This window comes from Echiichthys vipera (assembly GCF_963691815.1).
Source record: "Echiichthys vipera genome assembly, chromosome: 2".
Lineage (NCBI taxonomy): Eukaryota > Metazoa > Chordata > Actinopteri > Perciformes > Trachinidae > Echiichthys > Echiichthys vipera.
In genome coordinates this window covers 16610872-16636345 of record NC_139827.1, presented here as the reverse complement: position 1 = coordinate 16636345, position 25474 = coordinate 16610872, and the positions used below count along the sequence as shown (strand labels likewise).

General features: G+C 40.0%; 1 protein-coding gene across 1 annotated transcript in view; it reads left to right on the top strand.

The window, feature by feature from the left end:
- Positions 1–25474, top strand: part of mast1a (microtubule associated serine/threonine kinase 1a) — a gene marked incomplete at both ends in the record, with an annotated part of 68483 nt that overhangs the window by 4766 nt on the left and 38243 nt on the right. The window contains one exon of the mRNA XM_083922410.1: positions 6486–6517. Within this exon, the coding sequence (XP_083778536.1) occupies positions 6486–6517 (32 nt within the window). The remainder of the gene's footprint in view (positions 1–6485; positions 6518–25474) is intronic.

The window sequence follows — 25474 nt, the reverse complement described above, 5'->3', positions numbered from 1 at the left end:
ATGTCATCAATAATTTCGCTAGACCAGACAGGCTTCATATTAGGGACACATCCATTCTGCAACACCAGAAGGCTGCTCAACATCATATATTCACCTGGGTCGGACACTCTCAAGGTCGTAGTGGCGCTAGATGGGGAGAGTGGGACTTTCAATTTTTCATTTTGGAGAAATTTGGCCTTGATTCTAATTTTATTTCTTTGGTTAAACTTCTGTATGTAACCCCCTATGCATCTGTACACGGTGTCCGTTCAGCACATATAATGTGTGTGTAATGATATGTAGTGATTTGAGAACCTTTGTGACTAGGCCGTGACTTTTTTTATGCTTCAAAATGAACTGATCATTGCCCCAACTTGCATGTCACTCAGTGTTACATCACGTTTTGTTGCTCTGATTGGTTGTAGGTCTTTCCAGTTGCTTCCATAAATCATAACAGAACTGAGATGTTCCAGACTCATAGATCATATCACTCCAGTCCTCAGATCTTTACATTGGCTTCCTGTCTGTCATGTAATTGATTTCAAAATACTTCTGTTGGTGTACAAAGCACTGACTGGTTTAGGACCAAAATACATTTCTGATCTTCTGCTCAGCTACGAACCATCCAGACCTCTCAGATAGAATGGTTCAGGTCTGCTTTGTGTCCCCAGAGTTAAAACTAAACATGGAGAGGCAGCGTTCAGTTTTTATGCACCACATATCTCGAACAAACTCCCAGGAAACTGCAGGTCTTGCCTTGTAGTGGTTTAAAGTTGTACTCCATAATGGTAAATGGACTTGTACTTATATAGCGCCTTTCTAGTCATCTGACTACTCAAGGCGCTTCACAGTGTCTGTCACATTCACACAGACATTCACACTGATGGCAGTGGACATCTACATACCATCTAATCTGATCTAGCCAGTCACACCACATTTACACACCCATGCGCAGCACGGGGAGCAATTCGGGGTTCAGTGTCTTGCCCAAGGACACTTCGACATGTGGACCAGGGGGAGATGGGGATCGAACCACCAATCTCTCGAACAGAGGACGACCCACTCTGCCACCAAGCCACAGCCGCTCCATAATATTTGAGATACCTTGTTTCTAGCGGCCTTTGTGGCGGTAAGAGGTAATTGCAGGCGAGGCTGTTCTTTCAAAGCATCCATCTTGTCACGTTCATGATGACTATGAGTGTATACAGTATATTGTATATTTTGGTTTTCTCTTTTGTAAACTTTATTGATACACATTCACCTCTCTACTTCCACTCCGTCCCCTATATGCTACCCTCTTAAATACATACATAAAGCATGTTCCTATTATACTTCTACCCTTATTACAAGCCTGACTCAGAATAATTTCCGATAAACAAGTGAACGCAGCATAACTGTTGGTGACGATCTTGGCCGACAGACCAACTGCTGTCAACAGCGTCACTAACATGGCGGCTTATTTACATCTAGCCCGCAAATGCCATCACAGACACGGATATTGGAATACTCGGCAAAAAAAGGCAAGTAGAAGTGTTTTTATTAGTGGGTCTGGGTCATATGATCAATCACCATGGTTCTTACTCACTATTTGGTAGATAATAACTTAAAAGGCAATTAAATATATGGAAATCTTACGGAGTACATGTTTTTAGTCTACTTGTCTTGTAGTGGTATAATTCCATTTGTTAGCTTTATTTAAACGTAATTTTATGTGTTTCTTTACAATGCTTTTAATGTTTTATGTAAAGCACTTTGAATTACCTTGTTGTTTAATTATGCTAGACAAATAAACTTACTGGCTAGGACTTTGTTGGAACAGGCTCGGGTTTTGCTCCTTGAAACACAGCGACACCCAATACATTTTATCTGGCTGTAACTGTGGGAGAGTGTGTGTCATTGAGATGAGTTGTTTTCATCTCAAGTGTAGATGACGTCTACACTTGAGCAGTTGTAGGTGTGTGGAGCGTACTTACACTTAACCCATATGCTCATACACTCACACAAACAAACACAAGTCATATATGTCTCACCCTTCTCTCTGTTGTAGGATTATGGAGTGCAACACACACACACACACACACACACACACACACACACTAGCATAATTTGTCCAATATTTTGTTCTGGGCAGTGTGCCCATTTCCAATATGCTAAGCACAAGGGATGAGAGTGTGATCACTGCAGAAGATCCAGCTCTCTGTGCCAAGTCCTGTCACTCACTGCCATGCCCACTGCTTTGTTCTGCCTCACCACGTCCTTCTGATGTCAGTATTATTCAGAAAGGGTATGTTTTGTACTGAAAGAGAAAAGTGTACATCAAAGCAGAAGATCTGGACCAGAATGTATTTGGGAATAGCTTCAAATATTTGAACTACTTTAGCTGGGTTTGAATAAAGTGCCATTCCTATAAAGCACAAAAGCTTAATCCCCAAAACAGACAAAAATAAATGGAAGTAAAGGGGAAAAGCTCTTTTAAATGCATACAGTGTAACAAGAAAGTGAAATAGGTTAAGAGTCATACAATGAGACATTATTTTAAACAGTGTGATGACCGGTGATCGCAAAGCTTTTAAGTGAAACTATTAAACGGAATAATACAGAGTGTGACATTTGCCACACAATCTGCTGTCGGTTTTGGCAGGAGAAATAGAACAGAAGCCTCCTGACTCTGCCCAGAGCAGCAGCATATTAACATTTTTCTTTTCTTTGGCTTCCAGTTGGCTTTCGGTTTGTCCTTGGTAAATATATACTAAAACCCTCCCCAAAAAAAACAACGTGTGACACCCGCTACTCGCTTTTGAACGTCGTTTTCACAATAAAATGCAGCAGCTGCATGTGAATGATTTGCAGATACTAATATTTGCTATTTGCATCCTCGTAGTGCAACCTTGTCATATTTTCTTACTTTTGATTTTAGTTTTTTCTGATTCATTAAAACAACAGAAGTGTAAGACTTCCAGACTAGACATAAGTAACCTTTTGTTTGTGTTTGTGTGTGTGTTTGGGGAAGGTAGCAGATTGGGGCGTAATTACACATTTCTATTGTTTCCGCCTTTTTTCCCACAGGCGGATATTGATGCAGTGTTTAGTTAGCATTGTGTGTGTGCGCGTGTGTGTGTGCGTGCGTGCGTGTGTGTTTGTGTGCCTGTGTGTGGTTGAAGTGTGAAGATGTAATTACATTCATTTGTAGTCATGAAGACAGGAAAGGTTTTTGAATGGTGTACAACCACATATATAGATTATCCAGGTCTGTGATTACTGTTATATTTCTACCATTCGCTTTCACAGTATATGATTCAGCATTACTAATACTACCAGTGTAACACATCTGTCTTTGACATGTCATGATCATTTTCTAAAATGACAAGCAAAGGCAATTGCTTCTTTAGATGAAATAGAAGCGTATGAATATTAATAATTTGTCATTCATTCAGTAAGTCACACATTTGCTAAGTTTTAATTTGCAAACACTTGGCACCGGTACTTAATAAATAAAACATCAGCGTGCTTCATAAGGGATGTGCTCTTTATTGATGAATGAAAGTCCAAAAATTGGCCTTTATCAATCTTGTGAAAGATAAGAATCAGACTCATGTCGCACTTGTGTTCACTAACATGATTTCACATCTGAAGAAGCTGCATAAATGTTTTTTTTTGGCATGAACACACTGAAAAATAAAAAATACAAAATAACGGGAATTTATTTTTGACACCCTTGAGAAGATCATAATCAGTCTTAGAAAATCATATAATACCTTCTTAAAGATCTGGCTGCTTTAAAAACATAATCCATCATTTATACTGTCTGAAAATATCCTTGATGTAATTTTTTTTGCCTGAAGCAAAGTGAAGATGACTGAGTAGTTTCACAGGTTGTCACTTTCACTTGAAATTGAGAAGAATATTTTCAAAGAAATGCTGGCAACAACACATATCGGTCTGTTGGCAGAGGCAGAGAGGGAGCAGGTGTTGGGGTTTTATCCATTAAACCCCCCCACCCCCCACCCACCCACATGCATATAAGTCTCCTGCCGAGCTCACTTCCTCTTGATGATTAACTCATTAGCGTCCGTCCCAGAAGGACCTCAGTATGATGGGTGATGTCACTCCCATTGAAAAAAAAGGTCATCACTCTCCTCTGAACTGAGAAATGCTGCCATCCCACCATCATATAGGTCTAATTTTAATTGAATATAATAGTTGACATTTTGGGAAATATGCTTATTTGCTTTCTTTAACCTCTTACACACAATTGTCTTTTTTTCGGAGGGGACAGGGGGTGTTCAGGGGCAGATAGTAGGTCAACAGTAGATGCCACATAGAAGTGGTAAACATCATCTGAAAGCATGGAACCTGAAGATTAATTTGAGATGTAGTGCAGCACTGTGTATCAAGTTGTTTTTTTGTTAGGCACCTAATCAAATGTTGAAAGTAGAGTGTATATATAGCTCAGAGCATTATGTCTTGTAAATTGTTGCAACAGATTTTGGGTAACAATTTCTCTAGCCTCTATGATACTTTTTCCCATTTACTAACCATGTTTTCTGGTACGCTTGTGAGATCGAACCTGATGCATCAATAAAAAAACAGAAAGGCATAACCGCCTATGAGCAATGGTAAAGGAGTCTATCGCCTCTTTTTAGCAAGTTTTCTTGCATTTAATAAACCTGTTTAAATGCACTTCACTTTGGTGAAAAAATTGTATAATTGACACATTATAAATTGATTTAATCTTTCCACCAACAGAGGTGGAAACTCGACAGTTTGTAGTTTTAGGGGTTGTTAAAGTCTAAAAGAGATGTCCCGGGTTGGAAAGAAAAACTTATTTAAAAAATATATTCAAATATTTTAAAAAATATATTCAAAAAGTGGTCACAACACATGACCCTCTCTACAACCACAAGCAAGTTACTACGTGTTAAAAAGCAGGATTTCTGAACATTTTAGCTGTTACATGTTAGCTGTTTCTTCCTGCTTCCAGTCTTTATGCTAAGCTAAGCTAATCGACCCCTGACTTTTGCTCCATACTTAACACACAGACAAGAGAGTGGTATCAATCTTTTCATCTGACTCTCACCAAAAGAAAGCGAATAAGAATATTTCCCATTGGGTTTCATAACGCTTGTTTACTTGTACAAAGACAAAGAGATAGACTGTGTGAGAGTAAGAGAGAAATTTCAGGATTGCTCTCGTCAAAAAGGGTGTAATCCTTCTCTGGAAAACAAATTACAGTCTCTTAAGTTTCCTCTCATGTTTGTTTATTTTCCACGTATGACCCTAGTGTGGTTTGTCACTTGGATTCCTTTCATTTCAACGACATGGCTTTGTGTCATTGCCATCCCTGATTGAAAAGAAACAAATAATAATATATTTTAAGCGGAGCCACTGGGCTGTAGAAAATAGCTCGATAAGCAGCGCAGTACAGGCTGACAATAGGAATAGACTGTAACCTGAGCTTACCGTAGACGAGTGTTAAATGGAACAAAATTGGGAATAGATGGGCAACAAGCACCGCACAGATTCCTCCCAGTAGATCCTAATCACATCAGAGTTCTAGCTGTTGTGTCCCAATGTCATAAATATAGCAGCAACATGTTTTAAATTGACTTTGGCTCCACTCAACCTGGTGGTTCCCGAAGCTCTGAACTCTCTAAGGACTGAGGAGGGATCAGTTTTCAAACTGCTTTCCACTTACACCAGACATTCACAGGGAAATCATGAAACTGTCTACAGACAGATCCCGGCGTACTGTACACTACTATTTAAACAATTTTATTATCAGAAAAGTTGACTATAATATTTGAAACACAGTATAATATCGCCACATAGAGTTCTTGTTCTACTTTCTTAAGAAAGTGTCGGTGTTCAGTGAGTCTTAATGGGTTTACTATTCAGTGGGACCAAATACGATCCCACATACTTTTACCTCTTTTGCAAATAAATCTGTCAAAGGTTTAGCAGTTGTTATTTAGGAAGCAAATATCAGAATTGTAAGTGTTATATAAGACAGTGCAGCCATGAATGTAAACCTTTAGAAGAAGTTAAGGCAGAGGTTCCTAAGATGAATCATAGTGATCACAAGAACATTAAATGAAAATAAATGTTTTTTTCCCTCTCCTATAATGTTTGCCCTTTTTGCGTGAGTACTTGATAATTTCACCTCAAAAATTGTTCAAATTAAACAATATGTTAAGGAAAACTCACTCTCATGTCAACAGAGTGTCGCGATGGAGGAACGCCGGCTTTTTGGTCATTCACACAGAGCAAGCAAGCTGCCCCAGTCAAACCCTGTTCTTCATTAATAAAAATATCAGACATGTCAGTATAATTAGTTTAATTTGTTTCAGTCTTACAAAGCTTTTTTAATATGCTTATTCTTATTTCCTCACCACATGTACAGTATATCATAATATTTTCTACAGTCCTGTACACAGTGATTGCATGATGAGTTAAACTCAAATCAGGCTAATTTATCTGCTCTCCCCCTCTTTTCTTTTTCTCACCAGAAGGATCTACCTCTGCCACGGAAAAGTAGCAGGTACGTTCACACTTTTCTTTCTCTGTATGTATCTCTTGATAGATATATGGTGTTGAGATATTTTCTATAGTTTATGTGTGCACCCTTTTCTAAAATACAGGTGAGTTTGTTTATTGTGTGACTGTTTATTTGTGTTAGTCTTAAACTTTTTCCATGGAGTTTCTGAAATGTGATGCACTTAATGGAGTAGTAGTAGAGAAATGAAGAGTGCAAATGTGATTAATTCTTTGAAAAACTGAGAAAATATCCACATATTGGTATCTTTTATTAGTGTGCTATCACTTAATATACCAGAATACATTTTTCATCTTGTTTTTCTGATCTTCCACATCATATGGAAACATGTTTTCTGAGCTGAAAGATGAACACAAAGAAGGAATAACATATTTTCGTACTTGGAGTCTTTCCAGCTTTGTTAAAGGAAATTATGGTATTTTCCAGTGGGAGCCTTGCCTTCAGACTCCAGCATGTTCCAGCTCTGCGTGAGCCCTTTCACTCTCAGAGCGTCTCTGTCGGCCCAATCTGTTGCACCAGTGAGCTGTGCAATGAAAGTTCAGCAGCAGGAGAGCCATGCTGTGACCTCAATGCCCTGCAGGGTTGTGAGAGCTTGAGAAGGGAGAACATGATGTGTAACACCAATGAGTTAAGCCATCAATATGTTGAGTGCAGATAGTGAATGACTGATGTGTTATGTCATCATTACATTTATGCTTTATCAAAGGAATAGTCACAATAATCACATCCCTGTATGTGCATTGAAAGGACAATTAGTTTCAGTAATCTGCCCTCCTGTCTATACTAGCCTCAAATAAATCCCTTCCTTGGGACACAATTCACAGCTCTTGTATTGTGTAAAAAATGACTTATAAGTGTAGCTGATGCTAATTTGATGCTTCAGCAGATCTTCCAGAGGTACAGTCCTGTCAGTATTCTCACTTTGCGCTTCCATCAACAGTGTCAAGAGACAGGTACACAATGTTTGATACTACAAAGACTGCAACTCTGGAAGATATCCACTTGATCTGTCCAACTCCGACTGCTGAAGCTTCATATTTTGTCTCCCATCTTTTCCATCGAAACTGCTTTAAAAGGCTCAAATGTGAACACAAGAAACACATGCAGTTGGGAAAAAACGTTTTCAATGTACATTTGGGCATGTGAGTAGGAGTGAATCCAGTAATAACACACTTGAATTTATACACTAATTGGATAACAATGATCTGGACAAATGAGAAGATTCACAGGCTTACTGAATTTATAAACGATAGTCTGTATTATAGGATATAAATGATCTGATTCTGCTGGGCCACTCAGAGGTTGCTTCTAGGCCAGATGTAACCCACAGGCTGCAAATTGAATAGGCCGGCTTTACAGCATCAGATAGTGAGGAATGACAATAACATTGAACCAGTAGAGAACCCTGACCCTAAACATTATTAGACAAGAGAATTTTGTTTTTTTTTGCCTCAGACGTTTCTACCATCATTGGAGCTTTTGCTCATTATGTGCATTACACTTCCTGAGGAGATTATTATTTCTGTCCAGTGTCCACTACTAAAAATCTTTATTCCAGCTGAGAAAGACGTTTTCAAGTTTTCCTCTGTATCAAAGTAATCAAGTGATTGTACATAAATGGTTACATCGCAAACAAGAACTGCTAATTGCTAAATCGGCATACTTTTGACATGCTTTAAACAAATGTAGGCCAAAAAAACAGGGCTCAAGTTGTAGCCCTTTGTTTGAAAGTCCTATTTTGTACGTGAAAACATGGAAATTATAAGCAGTATAAGTATGAGGAAGGGATTCACTCATTGCTCATAATGCTGTTGAATGAAACAATTACTGGAAATTCCTTCAAAATGACAACATTAAAGCCAGATATTAACATGCAGCTTCACAAAACATGATTGTCTTCTCAGAGAAAGAGAGCAGTACAGTTGGCATCTCCACAGAGATGGATTATATTTAGCGCCTAAATTAGAAAACCTCTGGAGTCGTTTTCTGCGCCGTTTAGAAAAAGAAGAGGGATCCTGAGAGGTTTGACAAAACTGATTAAAGCATCTTAATTTGTGGTTCATTCATGTGAAACTGTTACACTCAACAGTTACGGCAGGAAAGATGTGTTATGTGTCTGTCTTTTTATGCAACTGATGCTCTTGTTGTTGTGCACGTGGCCTACAGCACTGCGCCCGGAGAATTAAGCCCTGAACGTATAGGGTATCTTCCTGTGATAACCCACCCGATTGTAAAGATCTGCTCATTATCCAGCCCTTGACAAGCTTCAGCTGCTTGATAATGAGTAGATCATAAGAATCAGGTGTGTTAGAGTAGGGAGCTATCTGAGACATGCAGGGCACGACTGTTGTAGCGTATTAGCTTGTAAGTCTCTGTCCTTGGTGCTGAAATGACATTCACCACTCTTTCCTTCCCTTGCACACTGTGTTGGTCACTCTTTCACTTATAAATATAATTTTAGAATACAGACTTTTTGACACAGAGTGAAGTGACTTTGGCTTGTAGTGTTGTCTCTGGCAGCTTTTGTTTGCGACATCTTACTGTTCACTTTTTGACAATATCCTCTCCTTTACTAGAGAGATAAACGGTGAATTTTCTCATCTGCTCTTAAAGTTGGATTTGGAAAACTGCAGCTGGCTGCTGCTGCGACTGAAGGCATTCTACAAATCAGACTGAATTTGGAAAACGTTTCTTATGTCAGCTCAAAAGGCTGTCTCGAAATGCTTTGAACACCGACAGGGGTGTAATTTGCTAAGACTTCGCCGTTATCATTTCGCCGAGTGTTGTAATCCTTGACATTTCTCTGAAATTGCTGGTCTGTAGCCATAATTTCTTTTACCCGTTCTACTTTCGGCTTGGGCACTTTTGTTCTGTGTGAGCAGAATGTGAATCAAGTAACTGTCATTATGTAAACTGTTGTTGTTGCTCTTAGGGATCAGGCCGTTCAGGGAGTTGTAAACTTAAAGCATGGATTTAATTCCCTGTATTGAACAGCGCTTTTACTTTACTTTATTTTAAACTTTAGTGTGTAGTTGTCTTTTTAATATTCTGTATGTGTTTGACTCTGTAGAATGGCTGTCCGGCAGCAACAGCCTGATAATGCTAGCTTAAACATGCCTGGAGTATTTAATGTGCGTCTGTATCCATGTGTATCCGGTGGTCCACATGCTTGTGTGTGTGTGTGTGTGTGTGTGTGTGGGGGGTTTCTCAGTGATCTGGTGTGCAGCAAGCATGTGTGTCCGTGACTCGCTGTCATCGGGTGTGTTTTCTCCCTGACCCCTGACCTCCGTGTGGCGGGATGGCAGATGTCACAGCATGACATGAAGGAGACACTGGAGCAGGAGGTTCACGGTCAGCTCTCTGAGCTCCCTGCACCCCCTCCCTCTGTTGGATTTTTCTACACACATCCTCCTGTGGGTGGAGCTGGAGTCTTATACTAATGACCGGGTGTTTATAGCAGAATGAGAATAAAGTGACCTGAAGGACAAACAGGTTACCAGATACTGGAATCCTGAGAGGTTGAATATGCTTCAGAGGAGACAGAGAAAAAAAAATCTCACATTACACACAAAAACACACCATGTCTCCTATATGATATCATGCTGCCCATCCCTGTCTGTGACCCCCCACTGTGTTTCAGTGATATCACCACCCCCCTTCTCCTCCCGCTGCCTCCCCTCCTCCACTTCCTCCCTGCGTCTCTCCTCTCCCATGTATATTTTATCCATCCAGACTCCCACATTAGAGATGGCATCCATTATTGAATTACTCCCCTCAGCACTACTGTGCAACTGTCACCCCACGTCAGCTTTAACATTTGGGGGATTTGTTTCAAAGGGAGGGAGGGAGGGAGTATACACATGCATGCACACACACAGAGTCGACATCTCTCTTGGCTGGGCATTGTAGAGCAGCTCCTGTGGTATCTAGGACACATAGACGCTTGTCCAATATGCTATTTTACACAGAAGAAAAACAGAATGGTGTCTCTATGTCTCTATGCGCATTTTTAAGTATGCTGACATCATTTTATGTTTTCCTGGCATAAAATAAACCTCGCTAAAAACCCCAAACCAATGGTGTGTTTGTTAAACCATCTGTCAATACTTTTGGAAAGCAGCTGGACACTTGACACGCTGGACACACATATTACTTAAACAGGAATGCATTTTGGGGTTGGCTATTTTAAGCTGCAGATAAATAACATTTGCTGCTCCAGTGAGTATTTACATGAAAAAAATGGCGTCTGTGGGACCGACCCAAAATGAACTGTAGTTCCTGTTATCCAGTGCAAATGTGCGGTTTCTTGACGTGTTTTGAAAGGACAAGTTAGAAATTTTATGTTTTCTTATTATCAAAAAATCCCATGAAAAGACCAAAACAACAGTTAATGTGTTGATGAGTTTTGAGTATTGAGTATTGTTGATATATCTTATTCATCTGTTCACCGTTGTCCAAACTAAATAATATAAAGCAGTCACTTTGTTGCACTGGGTGGCATGTTCCTTCATTCTTTTACTGTTGTTTTGAGCCAATCTCACATACACCTTACCTTGCATGGCAGCCGGATTCTTGTTATTTCACAAGATCACACAAATCGATATTGTCAGACTTCCAGTAATATATGTGTGACCAGTCAGCGTCCTGTGAGGAGCTACTGGCAGCTACCCTTGTGGTTTAAGTGTGTGCTGCTTGGCGACTGTTCGTTAAAAACCAATAATGGTGGCTCCTAAAGAGGTTAGTGTGGATGCTGCAATAGCACCAGTTTTATTAGAACTGGAGAGTATTTCTTCACTCAAAGAAGAGCTGAAGGCTTTTCTCAATGGAAAAGAGGTTTTCTCTCTTCTCCCAAACAGATGGTTCATCCAATCACCTGCAAGGTATTTTTGTAAACGCCTGCCCTTTCTCTAAACAGTTTCCAATGACTTCCTCTCAGATGGTTCTGTGTAACAAACCACCTGGCGCGTCAGGTTAAAATACTCACCAGGACACCAAATATGTGGCTAAAAATAGTCCCCCAACAAATAAACTATTTACTTTAGTTTGAGTAACATTTGCTTAAAACTAAAATGCCCAGCTGCTGGGAAATTATTTAACTGGGTGAAGATTTATGTTGACTTGGGGCTGAGAGCCACCTACAGCTTGAAGAAATCAGATTGCAACAACAGACAGACTAAAGCATTGTGAGTTCGGTCTTTTCACAGGATTTATTGACAATAACAAAAACAACATTTTGCCAGCCTTATCCTTTGAAAGCTTTTACACAACAATGAAGGTCTGTGGCACGGAGGAATATATTCAGTGAGATCGTTGACTTGTCGTTTTCTATTTGTGGGATTTGATGTCAAAAAGAAAAATATAGAATATCACCATCTATGGTTGGACCGATGGTTAATGCCAATGGCTGACAGTCATCGACCACTGAGCCCAACATCATGGTGCATTGTGGCCATATGATTTGAGTTTGAGTTTGGATGTCCGCTGTCCGAGCGCTCAGTCAAGCAGCAAAATCTATGCAGATGTGCAGCGTGATTGCTTTGAGAGCAAGATGCCTGAATATTAATTAATTTCACATTTGAATTCAGACACATCATTGCAGTTTAATCAGTTAAGATTATAGCACCTTCATAGGAGTAGCCCATAAAACGCCCCCCCCCCAACCAGTCCCCAACGACGATGTCATCGTCCGCCATCAGACATCGTCCGACCCCATCAGCATCAGTATCCTTTAATGGCCTGTTTTCTTCTGTTTTAATAATGTCAGTGCCAGCTGTGACACAACGGATAACACACACTCACATGTAAAACCAACATGCAGTGCCCTTCCTTCTCTCTGCCTTCATGTCTCGTCATTCACATTAGCCTTCAGTTCGCTGCTCCCTCCTCTCTTCATCTCTGATTGGCTTACAATCGCTCTTTCTTACATTCTCACTGTTTCTCTCTTTCTCATTCATGTATACCTGCATGACCCCTCCCCCCTCCCTCTCTCTCTCTCTCTCTCTCTCTGTCTCTGCCACCCTCCCCCCTCACTCTACACTTCCTGACTTGGCACGATACCCTTGAGAGCAGACCCACAATCCTCTCTCCTTCTGAGCGGGATGCTCGGCAGCCTGTCCCCTCTCTCCATCTCTTCTTCTTCCCTCCTCTCTCTCTCTGTCCTTAATCCTTTTGTTTTCTCCGTCTGAAACAGCGCTGAAATTTCCAAATCTTTCTAATAATTTCCATCTCTCTCTTGCATACACTCTTGCAGGCATTCTCACGTGTACAGAGTCACGGCGAGACATCAATAAGTGAGTGTGTGTGTGTGTGTGTGTTTAACTGGCCAGAGGAGGCTGACATGCCGGCATTGAGCGTAATCGCTGCCTCTTGACTGCCTCTGTTTGTGTGTGTGTGCTTATTTCTGTGTGTGTGTGTGTGTGAGGTTTAGCTGCTCTCATGATCATCAGCCAACACAGCCTCTGCTGCTGCTAGCAACATGTTTCGACGCACAAAAAGGTAAACGGCAACAATCTGTCTACGTGCCGTCTTTGTGAACAGTGTGGTGCCCTGCTGCTGTCGGTGTGTGTGGATTAATCTGAGGAGGTTGTTTTTTTCCATAATGTTTCCGTTGTCCCTGCCAGCTATCGTGCTGTCTCACAGTTGTCTCCCTGTCTCCATTTAGCTCCAACAATATGGTCTGTGTGTGTGTGTTTGTGTGTGTGTGTGTGTGTGTGTGTGTGTGTGTGTGTGTGTGTGTGTGTGTGTGTGTATTTGATGTCTTTTGTGCTTTATTTGTATTTAAGCTTCTAAAGTTCATGGAGATTTGATCATTTGTATGCCTATGTTTGTGCGTGTGTGTGTGCGTGTGTGTGCAGATCACAGAATTGCTGGATGTGTTTATTTATAACCTTGTTGAGTATTATTGTAGTGATGCATGAGCACAAGGATTTAGTCTGCCTTAGATTATTGCGCGCACACACACACACACACACACACACACACGCGCTAGAAGGTATGTGTGTGCTTGACTAGTAGCCTGTGTGCCAGCGATAGGATTATGCAGTGAAGGTATTATTATCAGTGTCCAGGGAGTGCTTGTGTAGTGGAGAGCCAACAGTGAGCAGTGCTGGAGTCCTGTCTGCTTGGCACAAGTCCACACTTCTTTATTTCCTTTATTTTCTGTCACTAACGTCACCTCCCTGTCCTCCATTTTCTCCGCTCTTACATTCTCCTCATTTTTGTTTTCCTTAGCTCAAGTCATTTCTGCCTCTTAATCTCATCCTCTCCTCTCCTCTCCTCCTTCCTTTTCTTTCCTCTTTCCTCTTTCCTTTGCTCTGTAGCCCCTCTTAAGTTTAATTTTTGTGTTCTTCATCTGATCTGATCACTGTTGCTCGAGCTGTGCAGGGAATGAACAGCAGGATATACTGTTTATGAACAAGAATTAAGCCCCCCTCACTATGACTGTCGGCCACCATGCAGAGTGTATGTGTTTGCTGTTGGGAGAGCTTTACATGTTTACAGTTATGTTTGTGTGTGTCACCAAATTGTCTGTTACATGTATGTGATTTTTATAAGTGAGTGTCAGCTGTCTGATATCATGCTCCACTCCGTCTAGAGCTTATTGCATTGTTAGTATTGGTAGGGCTGCAACTAAATATTATTTGACTGTTGATTATTTCTATGATAAACGTATTTATCGTTTGGTTGGAAAATAGTAAAAATCACAGTTTTTGCAGAGCACAAGGTGACATCTTCAATTGCTAATGAAATATATTCAATTTGCATTGATCGTTAACAGAGATAATCGAAAATCCTCACATTGGAGAACCCAAAAACCAGCAAATGTTCGCCATTTCTTTTTGATAAATGATTGTCAAACTGCTATCTATTAATTTTCTGTTGTTTGACTTATCAATTAATTTACAAATCGTTTCAGCACCCGGCGTGATGATAAGTACTCTTTGAGGCTTGAATTGTTGGTGCTGCATCTCTACCATGGAACATTTTCAAACGATACCCAGCCCTAATTCTGAGTTATAAATAACATCAAATAATTTATACCTAATATTTCTTGCTTTTTTTTTTTTTACCTCTCTTGTTTTTTTCTCACTCTGCGTTGTGTGTGTGTCTCTGCATTGTTTCATTAGTGCATGTGTGTTTTCTTGGCTGGCGGTGGCAATTAAGATAATGCTTTGTGTCCACTCCCAAACAGATTGAGCAAAAGGAAGATAGTAAAAAAAAGTTTGTGAGAGAGAAAACGAGACCGAGAAAACACCAGAGCTACAGGAAGAAGAGAGTGGGGGTGGGATGAAAGGTAGAGCCTCAGGTAATGTCTCAGCCTACATTTAAGTATCCTGGCTGGGTTAACTGAGCCCATGGCGATAAACTCTGTCTCTTCGTCTACTTCCTTCCCTTTTACTTGAAGGTAAACTCCTTTGGTTTGTATTTTGGCATGACAGGGAGACGGTGCATTCAGGGACTGAAACTGAATGACAAACAAGTGTAGGAAACAGGAAGCAGGAAGCAGCACATTGCTATCTCACATATACATATGTGTATTTAATGCACATCACACGAATAACACACAAAACACACCCGGCATTTCATCCCACTCACATGTACATGTTGTCAATGCTGTTTTTTTTTTTTTTACAAAAGAAGCAAAGAAGAAAACTGTAGAAACTCTTCATTTATTTAGCATATATTCTTCATTTCCTTAACTCATAGAATAATACATTGTATTTATTGCTGACATCGATACCATAGTTACACAAAATAACACATTGCTGCAATAGTTCTGCACACATCTACCACATTTGTAAGTATTTCAGGCTATTTTAAGCTACATCACACATTATGATGATGGACCTGATCATAAGTAGGTACAATAATGATCTACTCTGGCATCAACAAATGAATCATGGTTACAATAAAGCACATACTCAGTGGTGTTATGGCTTTTATAGGTTACTAAATTAAGTCACTTTCTCAGATATTTGTTCATAGATGAGGTCAAACACAGGAACAGACTTAAATTTCATCCGTGCAACACCAGAAGCACCAAAAGCATGGATGTTCAGTGACATATATGTGAGCAGTTGCATTGCTTAGCTGGTCTTTTTTTAATGGGAGGAGGAGCTGCACAGTAAAATATGGTAAAGAAACGGAAAACTCCATGCTCTACTCCTGTTGTTTGACAGCACCATCTGTTACTGGCTGGTGTTCAGGCTGGCCTTGACCAAAACCCACAGATTGTTTGGGGTTTATCTTCGATGATGCAATGACATGATATCACAACATTTCATGTACAAGGTTAGAAGACAAGCTGGCAACATGAAGTCCATATTTAATAACTTAAAATAAAAATATAAATCTGCTTAGAGGTAATATTTAGGCTATGCATTCAAGTATATGACCGTTTCAAAGTTAACATAACATAAAGTGAACATAAACATTCGAATGCGGCCCAGTTTATTTCCTGTTGCAGTAAAGGTGAATGACCAGTAGCATGGCTGTTGCCTAGCAATGGGATTCCATTAAAAAGGTCTATACGCCTGTTAAGTCTGACGTAACACCCTTTCAAAATACGATTTCCGGGTCCAAACACTCCGTTGAAACAAAACAGACACAACAGCTGAACATGTGAACAATTACGATCACCTCTTTCATCAGTTAGACACCTTTTTTATCCATAAGAAAGAGGTAAAATGACAATTATGTTGTTTTTTAAAAACTCAGATCTGTTCAAACAACGGGGAAAATGGCACACGGTATTGTAGAAATATGACGCTTGGACCGGCTTGGACCCGGAAATCATATTTTGAAAGGGTGTTATGTAACGTCTTAACAGACCTTTTCAACAGGTGGGTGCTAGGCAACAGCCTTGGTCCTTGGTAACTTCCTGTCAGCTGATGTCATTCAAATTTACTGCAATACAGGAAATAAACTACGTAGGACTGGAATGTTTACATCTTTGAGATGGTCTATATGTCCTTATTGGTTACACTTAATCTGCGCATGATTTATCGTGACTTAATTTACTTAATTTCCTACTTAATGACGTAGTACTTCATTAAAGAGGAACTACACTCATTTTCATATTCATAAGTTATTCCTATGGTTATTCCTATTTAAAAAAAACTAAGCTAAAAAGTGCTTGGCTTGTTAGTGCAATGGCAACAATACTCAACTCACAATTCAACAGATTACATGCACACTGCTGTGGCTGGTCAGTTTTTCAGTCCGTGCCTTTAATTGCAGAATTGCTTCTGAAGAAGACATGAACATCATTATTGAATACCTTAGTTGTTGCATTAATTAATGTATTCATGGATCTTGCATTAAGTCATGCATGTGATACTGTTAGTTCTTGATAGTTAATAAGGTACTACAGGAATGAATTAATGCGTAAAATCATGATAATTAATGTACCCCTACCAAAAAGTGGTGCCCAGACACGGTCAAACTATTCATCTAATAGAATAATGTAACAGTGTCTTCCTATATTGCTAACGTGAGCGTAAAAAAATGAGTTTGTGACGTAACTGCCTTTTTGAATTTTGATTCCTAACATGCAGAATTATTGAAAAGTATGATTAAAGTTTAAGAAGAGATTCTGTTCCTGCAGATACTTTTAATACTGGAGCATTAAAATTAATTCTTGACTTTAGGCAATGGCCCCTCCCCTATTTTCTACCCCTCTACTTATGGAGCCCTTGCTCAGACCACACCGATCGTCGAACTCGGCTTTCATATTGATCTAAACTACACACCTATAAAGTTTCATGAGAGCATCTTGTGCAGTTTGGATGCTAATGCAGTGTCTGTCCACATACATACAGACAAACAAACACCTGACAAAATCTTTAAATCTACCTCTGTGGTTGTTCCTGCTACAGTCTCCACAACCACATTTTGACACACAGACTCACAAGGTGAAAACTATACCAGTGTCACTTACATACCTGGTAATCATCTTATCACAAAATGTCAAAGCATTTTATTTACAGTCAAGCCATTTAGCTGTTCCTTGTTCGAAACCATTAGTGTCATAATTTAAAGTCTAGCATTATTACGCCAGACTATATATTGAGTTAAGATTCCTACTGCCGTCTCCATTCTTACTTTACTCTAAGCGATAGAAGCGGTGGCCTTGCTTCGTTGTGAATCCATATGCATTATCCATTATCAGATTAAATCATCTTTAATGGCTATTAGATGTGCTGCGAGACTCCCTACTCATGCAAATGAGTGCTGCTCACTGGAGAAAGCTTTTTATACCATATGAGGAGATGGCTACGGATCATTTGCTATGAATAAGGTCACGGTGGGAACAAAGTGAAATGTCATGATCGTGGTGATTCAGAGCACTGTCGCTATCTCAGCTCTCTGCAGTTATTGAGACCTTAGATCGCGACAGCCATGGTGGAGAGACTAATGCAGACAAACAGGAAACCAGCAGACGAGAGACTGATGGTGACACATGCAGAAAGATCCAGATAGGTCTCTGCAGTGCCACAACTTCCTGGTGCATCACTCTGCCCGGGGATACACTTTCACACCTTTAGAGGACATCTGACAACACTTCAGAGTGGAGTGATGTGACTAAAATAGACGTCTGGGTGTTTATTCTGTCCAGTTGTTTTCTATTTATTTGCTGTGCCTCAACTGTGGTGTGTTTCAGACCAGTCTTTGAATGCAATGTTATTGATGCAATTTGTTGCAGTGTGACTTGTATGAAGCCTTACTTCAGTTGTACATTCATAAACATTCCTCTGGCTTGATGGGAATGTCATTCTGTCACAATTCAATATAATCATCACAGTAAACCTTGTTAAACTGTGCGTTTGGGCAGTGAGACCAAAAACAGGTAAATAAACTAAATTAAATCCCAGGTTGTGCTCGCACAAATGGAAAAATCTGTGTGAATAAAATAATCTCAAAGCAAGGTCCACTTCCTACCTCTTTCTGGGGTTTCAACTTCATTGTCTTTATTGGTGAATGGTTCCACCATTGAGCTAAATTTTACTTTTAGTTTTAGTTTAAATAGTTTACTTAAACTTTTTACTTACTTAAAAAACTAAATTATCATACATTAATGGGCAGTCATAAAGAAAAGGAAAAAAAACAGAGAGAAAAAATAAATGTACAATAACAAAGTATAACAAAGTAAACTGAAAAAAATATCTAAATTCTGTTTACATATCCGAAAAGGAGTGGGAAGAAGTATAAACTTATTTTGCGTCAATCACCTGATATGGGGCAGGATCAAAGGACACATAAGCCAGTTCCACAAACTTATGAAGTAGTCGCTGAAAAAAGCTCAGACAGTTCAACGTTAATCCTATTCACATTCTTGCTGAGAGTTGATGAGAATGTCGATGTCTGCCCGTTATGTATAGAAGCCAGCAGACAATTAGCGCATCTTAGCATGAACACTGGAAGCAGGATGGAGCAGCTAGCTGGGCTCCCTATACTCCATGAAGTCATTGTGCCCTGCTGTTGTTCATCAAGAAACAGCTATAGCCCCCCCCCAAAAAAAAAATAAAAATTTGTCGCTTTCTGTTTGCGTACATATTGTAACAGTGTACAACCTTTAAAGTTTGCTTCAGATGTGCCAGTAAATGTTTTTTTGTTTTTTTCTTCAAATTTGGTTTAATTTGGTTAGGGGTTACGATTAGGGTTAGGATCCGGGTGAGGGTTGGGGGTAGTGTTAGGATCTACATAAGCCTATTTGCTGTGAAATTCGGCACTATTTGTGGAAAATAACAGCCACTAATACTGCTCAAAATAACATCAAACCTCTGCAGTACATTATAAGTATCCCTACACATAAAAGTTAAAAGTTACACTAAAATAACTGTCTCGATGGCTTATTTGATGTACACTACTGTTCAAAATTTTTAGGTAGGCGTGAAAAAATGCTGTAAACTAAGAATGCTTTTAAGAATGGAAGTGTTAATAGTTTATTTTCATCAATTATCAACATGCAGTGACTGAACAGAAGAGAAACTTAAATCAAATCAATGTTTGGTGTGACCACCCTTTGCCTTCAAAAGAGCATCACTTCTTCTAGGTCCACTTGCACACAGTTTTTGAAGGAACTCGTAGGTTGTTCCAAGCATCTTGGAGAACTAACCACAGATCTTCTATGGATGTAGGCCTCCTCCAATGCTTCTGTCTTTTCATGTAATCCCAGACAGACTTGATGGTGTTGAGATCAGGGCTCTGTGGGGGCCATACCATCACTTCCACTTGTTCTTCTTTACACTGAAGATAATTCTTAACAACATTGGCTGTATGTTTGGGGTCGTTTTCCTGCTGCAGAATAAATTTGGGCCCAATCACACGCCTCCCTGATTGTATTGAATGATAGGTAAGTATCTGCCTGTATTTTTCAGAATTGAGGACACCATTAATCCGGACCAAATCTCCAACACCATTTGCAGATACTCAGCCCCAAACTTGCAACGAACCTGCACCATGCTTCACTTTGTCGTGCAGACACTCATTATTGTACCGCTCTCCAGCCCTTTTTCAAAAAACTGCCTTCTGCTACAGCCAGATATTTCAAATTTATTTTGAATCATCAGCCATTTTTCTGTTCTCCAGTTCCTATGTTTTCGTGCATGGTTCCGTCTCTTGGCCTTGTTTCCATATCAGAGGTTTGGCTTTTTGGCTGCAACTCTTTTGTGAAGACCACTTCTGGCCAGACTCCTCAGGAAAGTAGATGGGTGTACCTGGGTCCCACTGGTTTCTGCCAGTTCTGAGCTGATCGCACTGCTGGAAATTGTCTTTCATCTGCTGCAATAAGTTTCCTTGGCCAATCACTGCGGCAACAATCAGACAGCGATGCTCGTTTCTTTGTTTCTTTGTTTGAGCAGCACAACTTGAAACCCCAGTCTGCTTTGAAATCTGTGTTTGGAGAGACTTTGCTGATGCAATATAACTACCTTGTGTCTTGTTGCTGTGCTCAGTCTTGCCATGACATGAAACTGCCTTTCACAACCTCACCTCAGTAGCCAAAAACTTTTGAACAGTAGTGTATGTAAGTGCCAAAAAAGACCATGGGATGATTTTGCGCCAGAATTACACTTTCAGTTGTAAAAGGGAAGAGAGATGGATGTTTCAATTGCAATTTTAAACTTCCATTGCAAAATAACATCACTCACTGTAAACATACAAATAAATAAATTAATATATGTCTTAAAATTGCCAATCCAAGTCAAAAGGATCAGGGAGGAGTAGGCCGCCCAGAAGTGAGAAGACTTGGTTTGGTGACCTTACTCTACGGGGGGAATTGTTGTGTCTATGTAAATCATAAATAAGTCATAGAGTGTGGTCTATACCTACTCTGTAAAGTGTCCTGAGATAACTCTTGTTATGATTTGGCACTATAAATAAAATGGAATTGAATTGAATTGAATTGATTTAATTTAGACAACAGCTTCAGGCCCTGACAGACTTCAGCAATACGTTATTTGTCAGTCACTTACTGAGTCAACTGACGTCAGAGAAAACAGTCAAGCATGGCCAACTACTTTGTCCTTGAGGTGCAAGGGCTCGTTAACATAGTTAGTTAGTCATGGGCTTGTGTGTGTCTGCGAACACAGATCATTATTTGAGAGCATTTGTGGAGATAGTTATTGTTTACATGTCCCAGTGCATCCCAATGTGCACCGCAACACACAGAAAGGTAGCATATTATCAGCTAAATTAGATAAATAATACAGTACCACAGCTAGCCATTTAAATATTCATGGTATTCTCATAATAGCTTTCACCCTTTGCCAGGCGAGATTTAGTTTTTGTTAGTGTTAACAATATTAAAAAAAACATTTTACTTACATTTTTTTAGACCGAACGGACCAGAATTGTGGGGAGGGAGAATGTGGTGAAACAAAAACATATAATTAGTTGACGCTTCAGTGTTAGGAATCAGTTTGTAGCTTTGTGTCACCGGCCTTCATTGAAAAGGACTTGTAGACTGTTGCTCTGTCACCTGTAGTGTGAACATAGCATTAGACACTAGTTCAGTCAGAATACAGTCTGACTCTCAGCCAGCATGTTTATTATCCACCGAGTTGGTCTATAATTCAGGCAGTCGATTACTTACTTACGTACCCCATTACATAATCAGTTAATTTACTTATGAGTCACAACAAAACCCATTACCTTTTTTGTTTATTAAACAACTTCTGCTGCAAACGGAAAGTTGCCTTTTAGTCACAGCATCAGTTACCAAAGTAATTGCTATTTTTCTAACATGCTGAAATGACTGGGTGACTCAGTCAGTGTTTCTTCTGTGACCTTATTTCTCTGCCTTTCTCTTTTCATCTTCATTCTTTAACGCCATTCTTTAACTTTCTTGTACAACTCTGTGAAATCTATGGTTGTTATTTTGTTGATAATCTTTTTCCCTCCTGGCTTAGCCTCTTTAATGGTGAATAACAGTAAAAGCCTCTATTTATGTCTCTCTGTGCGGCATTGCATAGCAACAAGAATGCCATGTGACTAACCCCTGCAGTCCTGTTGGTATGTTCTCCTAGTTTTACCCTCATTTATCTTTCCTTTTTTCACATCACCTGTTTACTTTCACCTAGTGCGTATCAGCTTCACTCTATCACCCCTTTAATCTCCATCTAACTGCCTCATGCTTGATAAATCTGCAGACTTGGCTTAATTTGGCCACTTTTTTTGAGTTTGGTATCCATCTAGAGATCCTGGTGGATGTTTCAGACTCTGGCAGTAAGAGCAGTGGATGTTGCGTAATAGGATGCACTAACAGGGAAACAGACTGTTGGTCCAGAAAGCTTTTTTAAAGGGGTGGCATTTTATCCTGTCTATTTCCATCTCAGATCCCACAGTTTGTAAACATGCACTCACCTTTAAGAGGTCCTGAGAGAGAGAGAGAGAGAGAGAGAGAGAGAGAGAGAGAGAGAGAGAGAGAGAGAGAGAGAGAGAGAGGTCACCTGACAGGAAATGATCCTGGACAGATCGATGGTGTAACCATCAGCAGCGTCTGGTGTCCTCTCTGCCCTGTGAGTCAGCATTTAGAGTAGAAGATGACACTACTGACTGACAGACAACACACACTAACACACACACACACACACACACACACACACACACACACACACATACAAACACACACGCAGAGTTAATAATCAGCTAGGTAAGACACATTAAGCATGCACAAGCGCTCACTCACACCTGTCACAGGCTCACATGTGAATGCAAATGGATAATCAGTAATGGCACACACACACACACACACGCACGCACACACACACACACACACACACACACACACACACACACACACACACACACACACACACACACACACAAACACACACACACACACACAGAGGAACACACGTTGTTGCCCTTGTCCATAACATCCTACACTAGCCACTTAAACATCCTCTCATGACGGGCTGTGACACTTCATTCTCAATCGGCTCATTCCTTTAATTGAATTTGCATAATATGGAGCTGTTCTGTTTAAATGTCGGCTGTGTTCTTATCAGGGACCATCCGTTAATATGAATGTGCTCAGCTTTAATGTAGGAGGAGAAGATGAGCAGAGAAGACAAACCCCTCAAGGAGAAGTCACTTGGGAAGTAATTGTGAATTAGGAAATGCCAAAGATGCATAATTATATTAAATACGAGCGGACAATGGTAGATTGGGAGTTTGTGATAGAAGTTTTTATTTAAAAGAAAATCATGGATAAACATAAAATATTGGTAGCCCCACGGCCGCTGCCTCGAGGACCTTCAGCCTCTTTAAATGGGGCGACTGCTCTAAACCCAAAAGCCTTTTTTTAATTACAGATGACAGGTGTTCTCGTTACATCCTAACTCAAAACTTAGAAACTTAGGGTGTGTTTTGGTTCTAGGGAATCACAAAATGTATCGTTCACATGACCTGTATCCAAATGTTACTTTTATTGCTGTAAAGAGTGTAGACAGCCTGGGACAGTTTTAGGGTGTTGGAGGACAAATGCTGCCTTTGTGACTTTCCATGAATGTATCTACATTCATGGGCACGTGCATGTGTGAGAGACTAATGGCCCAATGCCAGCCGAGGGCCTGCAGGGGGATAATTGCTCGTCAAAGCTTCTGCACGAATCATTACCACAGATTTAACCTCTGACCCCACTACAGCAGGCAGACCGGGGCGTCATAGCAGGGAAACACAGACAGGGGTTGTTGGCTGTCACATCTTTGTGTCTCTGTTTGTGGTTTTAGCTCTTTCTGTTTCTCTGTAGGTTACTTTTGACATTGTCAATTTATGTTATCCTCTAAACATTGATGTGTCACCATGCAACCCTGTCACCTACAAAATACCTTTGTGTACGACTAATTTGCCTTTTGGAGAAATTATAATTACTGCGAAGAAGAAGACTTTGGTTCACGTCCACTTGTGTTGTTAAGTTTAGCAGCAGTATGAATAGATTTTTTTTGGCAGAACAAACTTTAGACGCAACATTGACATATTATACGACAGGGTTTTATTATAAGTTGTCATTGCTATTGCATTTACATTAGCTTGATGCAGCACAACTTTATTGTTTCCACATACTCCTGAGGGAAATATCTGGCTTTCTAGTTGCTAAATGCTCCACTATATTCACCAGCCAGGCGCTGACTGTGTTTGTCTGCTCTTTGCCGCTGAACAAATAGTTCACAGTGGATTTATCAGACTTGATGAACAGTAACGAAACCTAAACATTCAGATGAAAGATGCTAAAACGCTCTGTAAAGATGAGGGGAAATACAGAGTTGGTAATAATGTGTTATGTTTGTCTTGTTTCAATCTGTAAGGATTGGTAAAGATTGTCAATGTCTTGTGCTTGAAGTCAGCATAGACTTCTTGAATATTTAAATCAGTCAGTTTTTCTTTGAGTTGCCAAAACCTAATAATAATAGGGTAACTCATGGCTTAGTTGCCAGGAGCAGATTTTGAAGGATTAAACGCGTTTACATTGATACGTTTAAATATGAATATTGCCTGCTGGCAAAATACTTTCTTCGTTTATATCTTTCTTCGTACTTTTATTTTGTTTGTTTCTTCCCTTCTCACCGCCCTTGACCCTCTTGTTCCTCTCCCCGTCACTGTTTGTCATTCATCATTCTAGAGGCCTTTCATGAAACCCCCCCAATACAAAAATCACCTGCATCCTGCAAAAACAAACACTGATTTGCTTTGCACCTTTTGACAGACCCAGCTGACGCTGTCACACTTGGTTTCTCTCGCTCACATATTAAAAGTTGTTTCTCTCTGGCGGCTTTCTCACCCGCTTAGGTGTCTGTGAATAGAGGCCCACACAATAGATGCATGCACCATTGACCCCAATGAATCATACTCCGTCTGACTGACAGCCCCACACGCCTCACCACTACTCCTCTGTCACACACACAGATTGAGCCTACATGATGGATTACACAATGGATTATGATGGATTATAAGACTGGCATCCTCGTACAAACACACAAACATATTTGGCTCAGCCATATCAACAGACACTGACTCACAGTGTTATGGTTGACTGCAGGTTGAGATCATTTTTATGGCCTCAGTTCAGAGCTGATTCTGTCTGATGCTCACCTTCATTATTTAAGTTTAACACGTTTTTATTTTTATTATTTGTTTTTTTGCTGGGAGCTCTGGCGAGAATAGAGAAAAACCAAAACAGTCGGAGATGTCACTGTTTGCTTCTTTTGAGCGTGACTCTAAATGTGTTTCTATGGTAACGTTGAACATCCAGTTCCCACTTCATCTTTTTTCTTGTTTTTTGATCAATTTATTATGGATAGACGAGAATTTGTTCTCGATTAACCTAATTGGATCCGAACGAGTTTGAATATTTTGTCTCGTTTTCAGCAAACCTGATCAAAATGTATTTATGCGTAAGGACGACTGAATTAATCCAACAGCACCAGCTGCCTGAAAACA